At 47.1% G+C, this 14,504-nt stretch overlaps 1 protein-coding gene across 1 annotated transcript in view; it reads right to left on the minus strand.

Moving 5' to 3' along the window:
• samhd1 (SAM domain and HD domain 1) overlaps window positions 1–11,311 on the minus strand; it is a 56,730-nt gene extending 45,419 nt beyond the window's left edge. The window contains exons 1-4 of the mRNA XM_080204639.1: window positions 11,066–11,311; window positions 5,140–5,206; window positions 3,569–3,638; window positions 579–739 (exon numbers count right to left, since the gene is read on the minus strand). Coding sequence (XP_080060765.1) covers window positions 579–739; window positions 3,569–3,638; window positions 5,140–5,206; window positions 11,066–11,255 — 488 coding nt within the window. The 5' untranslated portion in view covers window positions 11,256–11,311. The remainder of the gene's footprint in view (window positions 1–578; window positions 740–3,568; window positions 3,639–5,139; window positions 5,207–11,065) is intronic.
• Between the last annotated feature and the right edge of the window lie 3,193 nt (window positions 11,312–14,504).

Below are 14,504 nucleotides of genomic sequence, written 5' to 3' on the forward strand. Positions count from 1 at the left end.
CTACCTCGCACTAGGTTGATCTTTTTCTACACCCTCGCTATGACTGTAACACTACATTCCACACCCTCATTCCCTTCTCTATGAACGGTATGTTTTGTCTGTACAGCATGCAAGAAACAATACTTTTCACTGTACGTTAATACGTGTGACAATAACAAATCAAACCAAATGGGCCATTGAGCAGAAGTCAGACAATATTTTCAGCTAGTTAACGAAATTCTTTTCAAACCGGACCCTGCACACAATTGAGCTGTAAACAGAAAGGAGGATTTTGCATTCAACTGTTGTTTAGAATCCAATTAGCATAACTACCCAAAACACTTGAGGGAGAATGGGGGTGGGAACAGTGCAATTGGGCTCAGAGTCTGGTCATTTTTTAGTAGCTGCTACTGCAGACACACAAGTGCCTCCAGATCAGTCTCTTCACACGGGCAGCCTTTCAGAATGACCACTGACGGGCAAGGAACTGGCAGCTGGAATAGTGGAGGACAAATGGTTGTGGAAAAATGTTGAAGAGGAACGACCTTCAAGCTGCTTCTGAACTTCATCATCCTCAGAGCTGCTTTGCAGATGCTTACCCTATGGAGTGTTCGAACCGGTTGTGTGAAGCCCCAGGATACACAAAGTAGGTCCCACCGAGCTGCTTGATGAAGCGAAGTCGCTGGAACTGTGGTGTGTCAATGATCTGGACGAGGAGAGGATGCATCTCAATGTGTCCATGGATTGGGTCATTGAAAACCTACAGAACAATGGAAAACCTCACAGGGTTACAAATGTAAACGTGAATGCCATGCACACTCATAGAAACCCTACAGTACAGAAGGAGGCCATTCAGCCCATCGAGTCTACACGCACACACAGTTATTTGAAATCACAATCATTGCTGGGATACACATTTTCTCAGCAGACATACAACATGGTTGTCAAATAGGAGGCAGAGAGTGGGGGTCAATGGGTGCTATTCGGATTGGCGGATGGTGACTAGTGGAGTGCCCCAGGGGTCGGTGCTGGGGCCTCAGCTATTTACCATTTATATAGATGATCTGGAGGAGGGAACCGAGTGTATGGTGTCGAAATTTGCTGATGACACCAAGATTGGTGGAACGGCAAATTGCGCGGAGGGTGTGGAGAGTCTACAGAAGGATTTAGATAGGCTGGGCGAATGGGCCAGGAAATGGCAAATGGAATTTAATGTTGGCAAGTGCGAGATGGTCCACTTTGGTAGGGATAATGGTAGGAAGGATTATTACTTACGTGGCGAAAAACTGCAGCAGGCGACGGTGCAGAGGGACCTCGGGGTCCTTGTGCATGAGTCGCAAAAACCCAGCTTGCAGGTGCAGCAGGTGGTCAGGAAGGCGAATGGGATGCTGGCCTTCATAGCGAGGGGGATTGAATATAAAAGTAGGGAGGTCTTGCTGCAGCTGTATAGGGCATTGGTGAGGCCGCAGCTGGAGTACTGTGTGCAGTTTTGGGCGCCGTACTTACGCAAGGATATTTTGGCCTTGGAGAGAGTGCAGAGGAGGTTTACTAGGCTGATGCCGGAGTTGAGGGGGTTGAGCTATGAGGAGAGGCTGAATAAGCTAGGCTTGTACGTTGGAGTTTAGAAGAATGAGGGGAGATCTCATTGAGACGTATAAGATGATGAATGGGATGGATAGGATAGAGGTGGAGAGACTCTTCCCGCTCAGAAAGGATAGTAGGACTAGGGGGCACAGCCTCAAGATAAAGGGGGGGCGGTTTAGAACAGAGTTGAGGAGGAACTTCTTCACTCAAAGGGTGGTGAATCTCTGGAATTCTCTGCCCTTTGAAGTGGTGGCGGCTGCCTCGCTAAATATATTTAAGACGCGGGTTGATGGGTTTTTGATAAGCGAGGGGATTAAGGGTTATGGGGAGAGGGCGGGAATGTGGAACTGAGCCACGACAGATCAGCCATGATCTTATCGAATGGCGGGGCAGGCTCGAAGGGCTAGATGGCCTACTCCTGCTCCTATTTCTTATGTTCTTATAACACCATCGATCACGTTGCCCTTGGAGGTGCTTCAATGCAGTCGTAACCTTCACTGAATACATTCAATATGAATCATACCACCCAAGCAGTCTATACAATTCACAGCCCCTCAGTTGGCTGTCACGTCTACCCCAATCATTCCAAGAAGCTGCAACAATATAATGTATACTGTGTTACCGTTTTCCTTGGAGAGTTGTTGCAGCAACACACACTTTTACATGCATGTTGCAGTGTGGAGCCATGGACAGCAATGGTCAAGGCTCTGACTTCCTTCCCATCACATGGCTGACTGGGAATCTCTCTCACACTTACTGCCTGTCATTGGGTGTGTGTGTGTGTGTGTGTGTGTGTGTGTGTGTGTGTGTGTGTGTGTGTGTGTGTGTGTGTGTGTGTGTGTGTGTGGGGCCCTGGTGTGGGAGGGTGCCTGTGGGGGTGATGGGAGGGCGTATGTGTGGGGCGTTCAAAGAATCTGCAGATTGATACCCAGCCCGTGTTGCCATATTATGAATGCACTTTCCATGGCCATCATATACTGGAGTGGGTCTAGAACCCAGAGCTCCTGCCTCAGGGGCAAGGATGCTATCCACTGCACCACAAGACTGCAATACAATCGCTTGCTGACCCATCCACACTTTCCCTCCGTCATCTTCCAAATGAAACGCTCAATATTGCTATAGACTAGAGAGAGCAACTAGTACCCAGAGACCTCAAGCTCCGCTTTGCAACAAGATTCAGCCCCTTTGTGACTGCTCAGACACTGAAGAAGTCCATGTCCAAATGCAGCAAAATGTGGACAATGTCCAGGCTTGGGCTGACAAGTGGAACTAACATTCATGCCACACAGGTGCCAGGCAGTGACATCTCCAACATGAGGGGATCCAACCATTGTCCCTTGACACTCAATGGCACTACCATTCCCAGTATCAACATCCTGGGGGATACCACTGACCACAAACTAGCCAGATGAATACTCCAAGAGCAGGTCAAAGGCTAGGAATTTTGTCGTGGGTAATTTACCTGCAGACCAAAGCCTGTCTACAGGGCACAAGTCAGGAGTGTGATGAATTACTCTCTCTGCTTGGCTGGGTGAGCATAGCTCCAACAAGAAGCTCAATACCTTCCAGGAAAAAGCAGTCCATTTAGTTGCTGCCCCTTCCACTACATTCAATCCCTCCACCACCAACAAACAGTGACAGCCATGCGTACCATCTACAGATGCACTGCAGGAACTTACCAAGGTCCCTTAGATAGCACATCCCAAACCCACAACCTCTACCATCTAGAAGGACAACAGCAGCAGATACCTGGAAGCCCCACCACCCGGGGGTTCCCCTCCAAGCCACTCACCAGCCTGACTTGGAGCTACATCGCCGTTCCTTCACTGGGTCAAAATCCTGGAACACCCTCCCTAACAGCACTGTGGGTGCACCTACACCTCGGGGACTGCCGCGATTCAAGGCGGCGGCTCAGCGGCACCTTCGGAAGGGCAACGAAGGCTGGACTGTGCAGCAACAGCAACATCCCGTGAAAGAATAAGCGGAAAATAAAAAGTTCTCCTACCTTCACATCGAGAGGCTTCTGCCAGAGCGTATCAATACACTTGATCAAGTTTACCCGTTCACCAAGGGTGCTGGAATGAAGAAACAAAACGGCTAAATTGTATAAGTCAGCACATAAGCAGTCTTTGCGAACAAAGGAGGAGAAACGGGTCACTGGCAAACGCTGTCCCATGCAATGACGGTCTGGAATGGGTTACCACACACATCAACAGCAACGTGATTAATAGTCCATTTGTTCTGTAAAGATTGCAAGCATGCCTTCCCTTGGCAAACTGCCCTGAAACTTTAACATCCGCCTGGAACAACTCAGTCTGACATTTCCATCAGATCGGCTGTTACTACTGACAGCACCATACCTCTACAAATAGACGGCACTGACGTGTCAACCTAGATTACGGGAGCATCTGCCTTCTGCTTCCCATTCAGGAACGCTGACCCACGTTTTATCCAGGGGTGGGGACACGCAGGGGGGGTGGTGGTGGGGGGAGGAGGGTGGTGGCAGCGGGTTGGAGCAGGAAGGAAAAGGAAAGCACACTGCCTGTTTTATTTATAGAACGAGTTCAACAGCTAGAGGAGTGCAAAATGAGGAAGGAACTAGGAGCAGGAGTGGCCATTCAGTCCCTTGCACCTGCTTCACCATTTAAATACGATCGTGGCTGACCTCGTCACAGCCTCGAGTTCACTTTCCTGCGGCTCTCCATTAAAAATCTACCTCCTCCGTAAAATTACTCAATGTCCCGACATCCACCGCACTTTGAGACAAGTCATTTCTCCTCACATCCGTCTTAAATCTGCCAGCCCCCATTCTAAATCCACAACCTCTCCTCCTAGGTGGCCCCACAAGGGGGAACGCCCTCTCGACATCTACCCTGTCAACCCCCTTTAGCACCTTACAAACCTCAATTAAATCCCCCTCTGGCCTAATCTGCCCAATCTCTCTTGGCAAGACAGATCCCTCATCTCTGGAGTCAATCTAGAGAACCTCCTCTGAACTGCCTTCAATATAAAAAAAACTTCATTCCTCCTCAAGTAAGGGGACCAAAACTAGACACAATATTCAACTTGCAAACGTAGCTCCTCCTGTACTGGTGAGTACAAAAGAAGAAGCTGATTATTCCAATTTTCTACCCATTCCCTGTGACTCTGGGGAAACAATTCATTGCGGTCTTTCCTTTACATCAACAATCCTCACAGGGCCCTGGGTTCACACAGACTTATTCCCCATTCATACATCAGGGCAGCACGCTGGCACAGTGGTTAGCACCGCTGCTTCACAGCTCCAGGGACCTGGGTTCGATTCCCGGCTCGGATCACTGTCTGTGTGGAGTTTGCACATTCTCCTCGTGTCTGCGTGGGTTTCCTCTGGTTTCCTCCCACAGTCCAAAGATGTGCAAGTTAGGTTGATTGGCCATGCTAAAATCGCCCCTTAGTGTCCTGAGATGTGTAGGTTAGAGGGAATAGCGGGTAAAATAGGTAGGGATAGGGCCTGGGTGGGATTGTGGTTAGTGCAGACTCGATGGGCCGAAGGGTCTCTTTCTGCACTGTAGGGTTCTATGATTCTATCAGACTCACCTCACTCCTAGCTGTTCCAAATCAGAAGCTGTTAGATAGGGTAGGGTGGTGCCAGATATATTCTCATCTAGAAAATGAGGACAGAGAAGTGAAACATAAAACAATATTCATTCTTCCCCATCCTGACCACGTGCCACAGACAAATCCCAGTAAAGTAGGCTTCTATTAAGACTGCAATGAAGTTACTGTGAAAACCCCCTAGTTGCCACACTCCAGCGCCTGTTTGGGTACACTGAGGGAGAATTTAGCACGGCCAATGCACCTAACCAACATCAAAAGAGAAAACTCTGGAAAATTTCAGCAGATCCGGCAGCATCTGTACGGTGAGAAAAGAGCTAACATTGAGTCCAGATGACCCTTCAAAGGATAAACGCTAACCAGCGCATCTTACAAACTGTGGGAGGAAATGAGATCATCTGGAGGAAAACCACAGACACATGGAGAATGTGCAAACTCAACACCAACAGCCAGGAGTCAAAACCAGGCTCTGAGCGGCAACAGTAAAGTTGAGAGGAAACAATGGCATTGATCCTCCCTCCCATCAATCAGTATATTGATTGGGGGGTGGGGGGGGGTGTGGCGCGCGCACAGAGGTTAGCACTGCTGCCTCACAGCGCCAGGAACCTGGGTTCGATTCCTGGCTTGGGTCACTGTATGTGTGGAGTTTGCACGTCCTCCCCGTGTCTGCGTGGGTTTCTTCTGGGTGCTTTGGTTTCCTCCCACAGTCTGAAAGACGTGCTGGTTAGGCGCATTGACCCAAACAGGCGCAGTGTGGCAACTAGGGGAATTTCACCATAACTTCATTTGCAGTGTTAATGTAAGCCCTACTTGTGACTAATAAACAAACTTTTATTTTCATTATTTTGAACAGGTAATTGATAATAGGTTCGGGCAGAAGGTTTTACTCAGAAGTTTAAAAATCAAACTCCCAGCTGGTTTTCAAAACCAAAATACGCAGAAACCTTGACGCTCGGAAAACACCAGCTTTCAGTTCAAACAAAAATGGGGAAAAACGGCCAAGGAAAAGTGTGTTCACAGCACGGCGAGATGGCAAAAAGAGGTGCAGCCTTCAGAATGACAACTCCAAAAGCGTAAGCTTCATTGTAAAGTGCGCAGTGTCTACACAGTGTCATCTGGTTACTGCTTCCCGTCACCCAATAGTTCAACAATTGGATGACATTTTTTTTAAAAAAACACATGCAAATAGAACAGGGAGTCCGACTGGAAGATTGTGACAGAAGAGACATGAAATGTGTTGATAATATATCTGCATTACTCATCCTCAAACAATCCAGGCATTCTGTAGAACTTTACATCGCACAATTCCTTACCATCTGTTGTATATTGGAAAATTATGACTAATGCATGTGCAATTTTCTCAACTACTTATGTTAATATTCTGACACAGGAACATATATCTGTTGTTTGCTCCATTACTGGTCTTTCAAACCTTATATTAAATCTACTAAATCCCTCCCCTGACTTAAATTCCTTTATATTACCAGTTTTTGGCCCACTCCTCCACTAAAAAGTTAGAAAAATACCCACTTTATAGAGTTTCCTTCCATATTGTCCATTATAATCTCACCTTCATCTGTTTTTAACAGAGTCACATTGCTTTAATCTCTTCCCCTTCAAACATAGACTAAAACTTGTGGTGGCAGATATTATTTCCCTCCTATTCTCTTCTTCTCCCGCTTCATGTACTGTCTATCTTTGTTCCATTTTATAGCTCCCAGTCCACTTTCTCTTTGCATTTTCCATTAGCTTGAGACTACTTCTTTATCTCATTTGCCGAGCACTGTTGCCAAACTACAGATGGAGCTTTTAACTTAATGTACATCCTGTACTTTATATATTGTACCAATACCTCTGGGGACACTTCCCACTGTTTGTTTGTTGGTTCACCTATTAACAGTATTTGCATAAGCCTCTTATCAGCTCAAGACTGTCTCTTACCTTGTTTGTTGACCATGCCTAGCTGCTTAAGAGCTTTTAAAGCAGCGGGTCCCAAAATATGGGCCAAACCCAAACTTGGGGTTATGGAAACAGCAAGTGAGATCACAAGAAATAAAATCACATGAATCTCCCTCTTTTGCCCTGGCAGTTTATTTATTCATGGGACATGGGTGTCTCTGGCTGGGCCAGCGTTTATTTCCCATCCCTAATAGTTCTTTAGAAGGTGGCGCTGAGCTGAGATGCCTTCTTGAACCGCTGTAGTCCCGGAGACGCAGGTACATCCACGGTGCTGTCAGAGAGGGAGTTCCAGGATTTTGTCCCAGTCGGAGGAAGGAACAGCGATATATTTCCAAGTCAGGCTGGCAGGTGGTTGGAGGTGGGGGACTTCCAGGTGGTGGTGTCCCCATGTGTGTCCTGCTTGTCCTTCTAGATGGAAGCAATCATGTGTTTTGGAAGGTGCCGTCTAAGGAACCTTGGCGAGTTTAGAACATAAGAACATAAGAAATAGGGGCAGGAGTAGGCCATCTGGCCCTTCGAGCCTGCCCCGCCATTCAATAAGATCATGGCTGATCTGTCATGGCTCAGTTCCACTTTCCGGCCCTCTCCCCATAACCCTTAATCCCCTCTCTTATCAAAAACCCATCAACCCGCTTCTTAAAAATATTTAGCGAGGCAGCCTCCACCACTTCAGAGAATTCCAGAGATTCACCACCCTTTGAGTGAAGAAGTTCCTCCTCAATTCCGTTCTAAAACGCCCCCCCCTTTATCTTGAGGCTGTGCCCCCTAGTCCTACTGTCTTTTTTGAGCGGGAAGAGTCTCTCCACCTCTATCCTATCCATCCCATTCATCATCTTATATGTCTCAATGAGATCTCCCCTCATTCTTCTAAACTCCAACGAGTACAAGCCTAGTTTATTCAGCCTCTCCTCATAGCTCAACCCCCTCAACTCCGGTATCAGCCTAGTAAACCTCCTCTGCACTCCCTCCAAGGCCAAAATATCTTTGCGCAGGTGCGGCGCCCAAAACTGCACACAGTACTCCAACTGCGGCCTCACCAATGCCCTATACAGCTGCAGCAAGACCTCCCTACTTTTATATTCAATCCCCTTCGCTATGAAGGCCAGCATCCCATTCGCCTTCCTGACCACCTGCTGCACCTGCAAGCTGGGTTTTTGCGACTCATTCACAAGGACCCCGAGGTCCCTCTGCACCGTCGCCTGCTGCAGTTTTTCGCCCCGTAAGTAATAGTCCTTCCTACCATTATTCCTACCAAAGTGGACCACCTCGCACTTGCCAACATTAAATTCCATTTGCCATTTCCTGGCCCATTCGCCCAGCCTATCTAGATCCTTCTGCAGACTCTCCACACCCTCCGCACAATTTGCCGTTCCCCCAATCTTGGTGTCATCAGCAAATTTCGACACCCTACACTCGGTTCCCTCCTCCAGATCATCTATATAAATGGTAAAAAGTTTCTGCCAAGCATCTTGTAAACACGGCTGCTATTGTTCGTCGGTGGTGGGGGACATTGAATGTTTGCAGAAGGGATAGCAATCAAGTGGGTTGGATGGTGTCCCAGCTTGCCCAGTGTTGTTGGAACTGCACTCATCCAGACAAATGGAGAGTATTCCATCACACTCCTAACTGGTGCCTTGTGGACAGTTTTGGGGCTTGGGCTTGTCATGAGGTCAGCAGGATTCCTAGTCTGATTGCTCTTGTAGCCGCAGTATTTATACAGCTAGTTCAGTTTCAGTATGTCAATAGAGGTGGTTCAGCAATGGGGATGCCATTGAATATCAAGGAGCAACGGTCAGAGTTTCTTTTTCTGGCGATAGTCACTGCCTGGCACTTGTGTGGAACGAATGTTACCTGCCATGACTATAACACTACATTCTGCATTCTCTCGTTTCCTTCTCTATGAACGGTATGCTTTGTCTGTAAAGCACGCAAGAAACAAATACTTTTCACTTTATGTTAGTACAGGTGACAATAATAAATCAACTCAGAACTTGTCAGTCCAAACCTGGATATTGTCCAGACCTTCATGCATTTGAACGTGGACTCCTTTGTACCTGAGGAGTTGCAAAAAGCACTAAACATTATCCAATCATTATCCAGCAGCAGACATCCCTATTTCTGTCAGAAGGAAGATCAGTGGTGAAGCGGTTGAAGATGCTTGGGCCCAGGACAGCATCTCGAGGAACTCCTGAGGTGATGTGCTCGGACTTGGATGACGGACGTCCAACCCTCACAGCCATCTTCCTTTGTGCCGGGTTTGACTCTAACCAGTGGAGGGGGAAGTATCCAATCACAATCACCTGAACGCCAGGTGTTGGACACTGATTGGCTGCAGAGACTCTGATAAGGTGTGCTGTAACGTAACCACGTACCTGCGTAAATACAGAGATTTCCCCGGGCAGCTTCTCAGAACAGGTTGGAGCCAGTTAGATCTAGCAACCAGAAGCAACCTGGTCACATGAGCCCAGGATTTTCAGCACAGATTTTTACATTCATACGATGTCTTCTAAGTTGATCAAACATTATAACAATTATATGAATTAATGTTACTGTGCTTTTTATTACTTTTCTGGGCATCTGGGCTGTGCTAATTTTCAGGTATCAAATGGGGTCACACTGGCAAATAGTTTGGAACGCACTAGTTTACAACTACAGTATACACTTAGCACATCAAATATTTCTCTGACAAAGGACTTGGCTCCATTCTCTCTCCACAGATGCTGAGGTGTTCCAGCATTTTCAGTTTTTGTTTCAGATGTCAGAGTTCGCAGTGTTTTGCTTTTATCAAAGATTTCGCATCATTTTCAGGTTTATCAATTATCAGTCCAGCCCAGCGTAATGTGAACAAGTAACACCTCATTGCGCCACGTGTGCTTTCAATTTTAAAAAAAAATTAGTTGGTGCCCTCTCTTTTCCCTCTCAAGTCCCGACAACAAAATTTGATCACAAGTAAAGTTTCTTCCTCACTCTCCAATCCCACAGCTGTAGGGGAGACACTGGCTGAGAGTTTTCCGTCACAACACTCCCCTCTGCACCACTGTACTCCCACCTAAAGATTCAAGACCACAGGAAATTAGAAAGGGTTGTGAATGTAGCCCAGTCCATTACGCAAACCAGCCTCCCATCCATTGACTCTATCTACACTTTCCGCTGCCTCGGCAAAGCAGCCAGCATAATTAAGAACCCCACGCACCCCGGACATTCTCTCTTCCACCTTCTCCCGTCAGGAAAAAGATACAAAAGTCTGAGGACACGTACCGACCGACTCAAGAACAGCTTCTTCCCTGCTGCCGTCAGACTTTTGACTGGACCTACCTTATATAATAAGCCGATCTTTCTCCACTATGACTACATTCTATACCCTCTTCTTTCCTTCTCTATGAACAGTATGTTTTGGGTGTATAGCGCCCAAGAAACAATACTTTACACTGTATAGTAATACATGCAATAATAATAAATCAAATTAGCAGAGTTCCCAGCACAGCCCCACTAGAGTTACAGGGGATCAGTGTTACAACCCGATGTGTCAGAGTGCTGATGTCCAAATTAGGAGTCCAAAATAAGGTGTCCACAACACGCTCAGTGCATTCAATGTGTTTCTAATATTAAACACCTAATCAGAATACACTTGCAAATGAATTAAAATTATTCAGTTCCCCCAAGAATAGTCCTGGGGGATCTCTTACACTGTGAAATGAAATCTACAAAACAGAAATAGAATACTTTAGATAAATGTTTAATTCACTGGCAGTTAGATGAGGTAATTCTCAGAGGAAGTGTGTCCTGGCTTCCTGTCTGCTTTATGCGAGTGGAAGGGGCACATTTGCAAAGAGAAGGGGGGGGGAAAACACAGACATGGGAAAGACCCAGATACGAGGGACCGAATGGCCTCCTCCTGCCTTTCCCCTCCCCCCCCCCTCCTCTCCCGATGCTGAGATTCTGTACTTGCCTCTGAAGCATTGCTCGAACTTTTCAAAGCCCTGGCTCCGAAGGAAGCAGCAGACATCCTCCACAGCCCAGTCCCAGTAACTGGATTTTAACCTGACCAGGGAAACCCGCTTCTCGGGGGTCATTCTGAAACAGTGTGCCCCCGGCGGGCTGCCTGATCGCCGTCTCTTTCGGCTCTCTGTCTGGCTCATGGTGCAGCCGGTGCACTGAACCGCTCTCCAGCTGCCACTCTGTCTGACTCTGAATGACTGAGAGCACAAACCCGGAAGCGGCTGCCCCTCATCGCTGCAATGTATCCATTCCCACTGCCAATCAAAACCTCTGCCAACCCCCACTTAAAGGCACAGTCCAGGGTCCCACTGCCAAGTCCCGCACTTCTTGCCCATCCCTTCAGTGGCACAAAAGGTGGAGAGTTTTTTTTTTATCAGTGTCACAAATAAGGCTTACACTCACACTGCAGTGAAGTTACTGTGAAAATCCCCTAGCCTGTTCGGGTACACTGAGGGAGAATTTAGCATGGCCAGTGCACCTAAAACCAGACCACTGGGAGGAAACCCACGCAGACACGGGGAGAACGTGCAGACTCCGCATAAACAGTGACCCAAGCCGGGAATCAAAGAACAAAGAACGAAACAGCCCGGGAAACAGGCCCTTCGGCCCAACGAGCCCGTGCCGCCATTTTAACATTACGAGTCCCCCCTCCACCCATGACCCTTATCTATGCTTATGGCATTCCAGCAGTGTCACTGTGCCACCGTGTCACCCTTAAATGTCTCACAGCGCCAGGAATCCATGTTCCATTCCGGCCTTGGGTGACTGTGTGGAATTTGCATGTTCTCCCCATGTCTACAAGGGTATCCTCCCGGTGCTCCGGTTCCCTTCCACAGTCCGAAGATGTGCGGATTAGGTGGATTGGCTGTGCTAAATTGCCGCTTTGTGTCCCAAGATGTGTAGGTTAGGGGGATCAGTGGGGAGAATGTGTGGGGTTATGGAGATAGATTGGGGGATGGTCCTGAGTGAGGTTCTCTGTCAGAGGGCTGGTGCAGTCTCAAAAGGCCAAAGTCCCATTCTAAAATATCAACCCTCCTTCTAAAATAAAACTTTAAGAAAGAATTGAGTGCTTCCATGCCATCTCAGAGGACAGTGAAGAATCAACTATTTTGCTGTGATTCTGGAGCCACATGTGGACCGGACAGGGTAGATTTCCTTCCCTGAAGGACATGAGTGAATCAATAATTGATAATAGTATGATCATCGTAAATAAAACTTCAATTCCAGGTTTTATTAATTGAATTTAAATTCCACCAGCTGCCATAGTGGGATTTGAACTCATGCCCCCCGGTGCATTAGCCTGAACCACTGGATTACTCATCCACAGACATTTTCACCAGAATCCCGACACTGCAGAAGGAGGCCATTCAGTCCAACAAGTCTGCACCAACCCACCTTTTTTAAATTACCCAGACTCTACCCCATAACTCCACGTACTTACTCCACTAATCTCTCTAACACATGCTGGGGCACCAAGGGGCGATTTAGCATGGTCAATCCATCTAACCCACGCATCATTGGACTGTGGGAGGAAACCGGGGCACCCAGAGGAAACCCACGCAGACACGGGGAGAACCTGCAAACTCCACACAGGCAGTGAGCAAAAGCTGGAATTGAATCTGGGTATCTGACAGCAGTGTTAACCACTGTGCCACAATGCCGTCACCACTGCACCACCATCTGCCCAACATCACAGAAGTAGAGGCCATTCAGCCCACCCTTCCTACTTCTTTAAGATTCTACCAAGCTCAGGAGGGGCAGGCACTTAGCAGTTAGAACGGTAATAATTTCTCCTTCTTCAAGGAGTATCACAAATAAACCATGCCAGTTAGAAGTTGAAAGGAAACTTTCAAATTAAAATTTCATTCTGGAACCTGGGATAGCCTGGGTAATTACCTTAAATTTGTGTTGTTTGGGTCTGCTTATCAAACCTCCTGCCAATGGAAACAGTTTCTCCTTATAAACTCTATCGAAACCCCTTCATAATTCTGACCATCTTTCCTTCCACTGTGAACTATCCCAGTTCCTTCCATCTCTCCATATGACAGAATTCTCTACACCCTCTCCTCACTCTCCCTACGCCTTCTTCTTGGGGTCATGTTGATTTTTGTCTGATTTCACACCTCGGAATGTTTCTGAACTTGAAAGGTGCTATATGAATGCAAGATTTTGTTTTGGGAGGACTGAAATCATTAACGTTAAGAACCATGGCAACCTAATCGAGCAATGCTAGAACAAAGAGCCTACTTACTCCCAATAGTCTTTCAAAGATTTTCATCTTGCATGCACAGAATCCCTACAGAGCAGAAAGAGACCATTTGGCCCATTGATGCTACACCAAACCTCTGATAGAGCATCTTACCTAGGCCCTTTCCCCCACTCTATCCCAGTAACCCTACATATTCACCCCACTCATCCACCTAACCCGAATATCTTTGGACACTATGGGGCAATTTGTGACTGGATCCTGGACTTTCTAATCCACAGACCACAATCAGTGAGGATAGACAACAACACCTCCTCCACAATCATCCTCAACACCGGTGCCCCACAAGGCTGTGTTCTCAGCCCCCTACTATACTCCTTATATTCTTATGACTGTGTGGCCAAATTTCCCTCCAACTCAATTTTCAACTTTGCTAACGATCTCAAACAATGACTAGACAGAGTACAGGAATGAGATAGAGAATCTGGTGAACTGTTGCAGCAACAATAATCTCTCCCTCAACGTCAACAAAACGAAGGAGATTGTCATCGACTTCAGGAAGCGTAGTGGAAAACATGCCCCTGTCTACATCGATGGGGACGAGTAGAAAGGGTCGAGACCTTCAAGTTTTTAGGTGTCCAGATCACCAATAACCTGTGCTGGTCCCCCCCATGCCGACACTATAGTTAAGCCCACCAACTCCACTACTTTCTCACAAGTCTAAGAAAATTTGGCATGTCAGCTACGACTTTCATCAACTTTTACAGACGCACCATAGAAAGCATTCTTCCTGGTTGTATCACAGCTTGGTATGGGCTCCTGCTCTGTCCAAGACTGCAAGGAATTGATCATGAATGTAGCCCAATCCATCCCACAAACCAGCCTCCCATCCATTGATTCTGTCTATACTTTCTGCTGCCTTGGCAAAGCAGACAGCATAATTAAGGACCCCACGCACCCCGGACATTCTCTCTTCCAGCTTCTTCCATCGGGAAAAAGATGCAAAAGTCTGAAGTCACGTACCAACTGACTCAAGAACATCTTCTTCCCTGCTGCCATCAGACTTTTGAATGGACCTACCTTGCATTAAGTTGATCTTTCTCTACACCCTAGCTATGACTGTAACACTACATTCTGCACTCTCTCCTTTCCTTCTCTATGAACAGTATGCTTTGTCTGTATA

The sequence above is a fragment of the Carcharhinus amblyrhynchos genome, chromosome 16 (assembly GCF_965287045.1).
Source record: "Carcharhinus amblyrhynchos chromosome 16, sCarAmb.v2.hapA, whole genome shotgun sequence".
Classification (NCBI taxonomy): domain Eukaryota; kingdom Metazoa; phylum Chordata; class Chondrichthyes; order Carcharhiniformes; family Carcharhinidae; genus Carcharhinus; species Carcharhinus amblyrhynchos.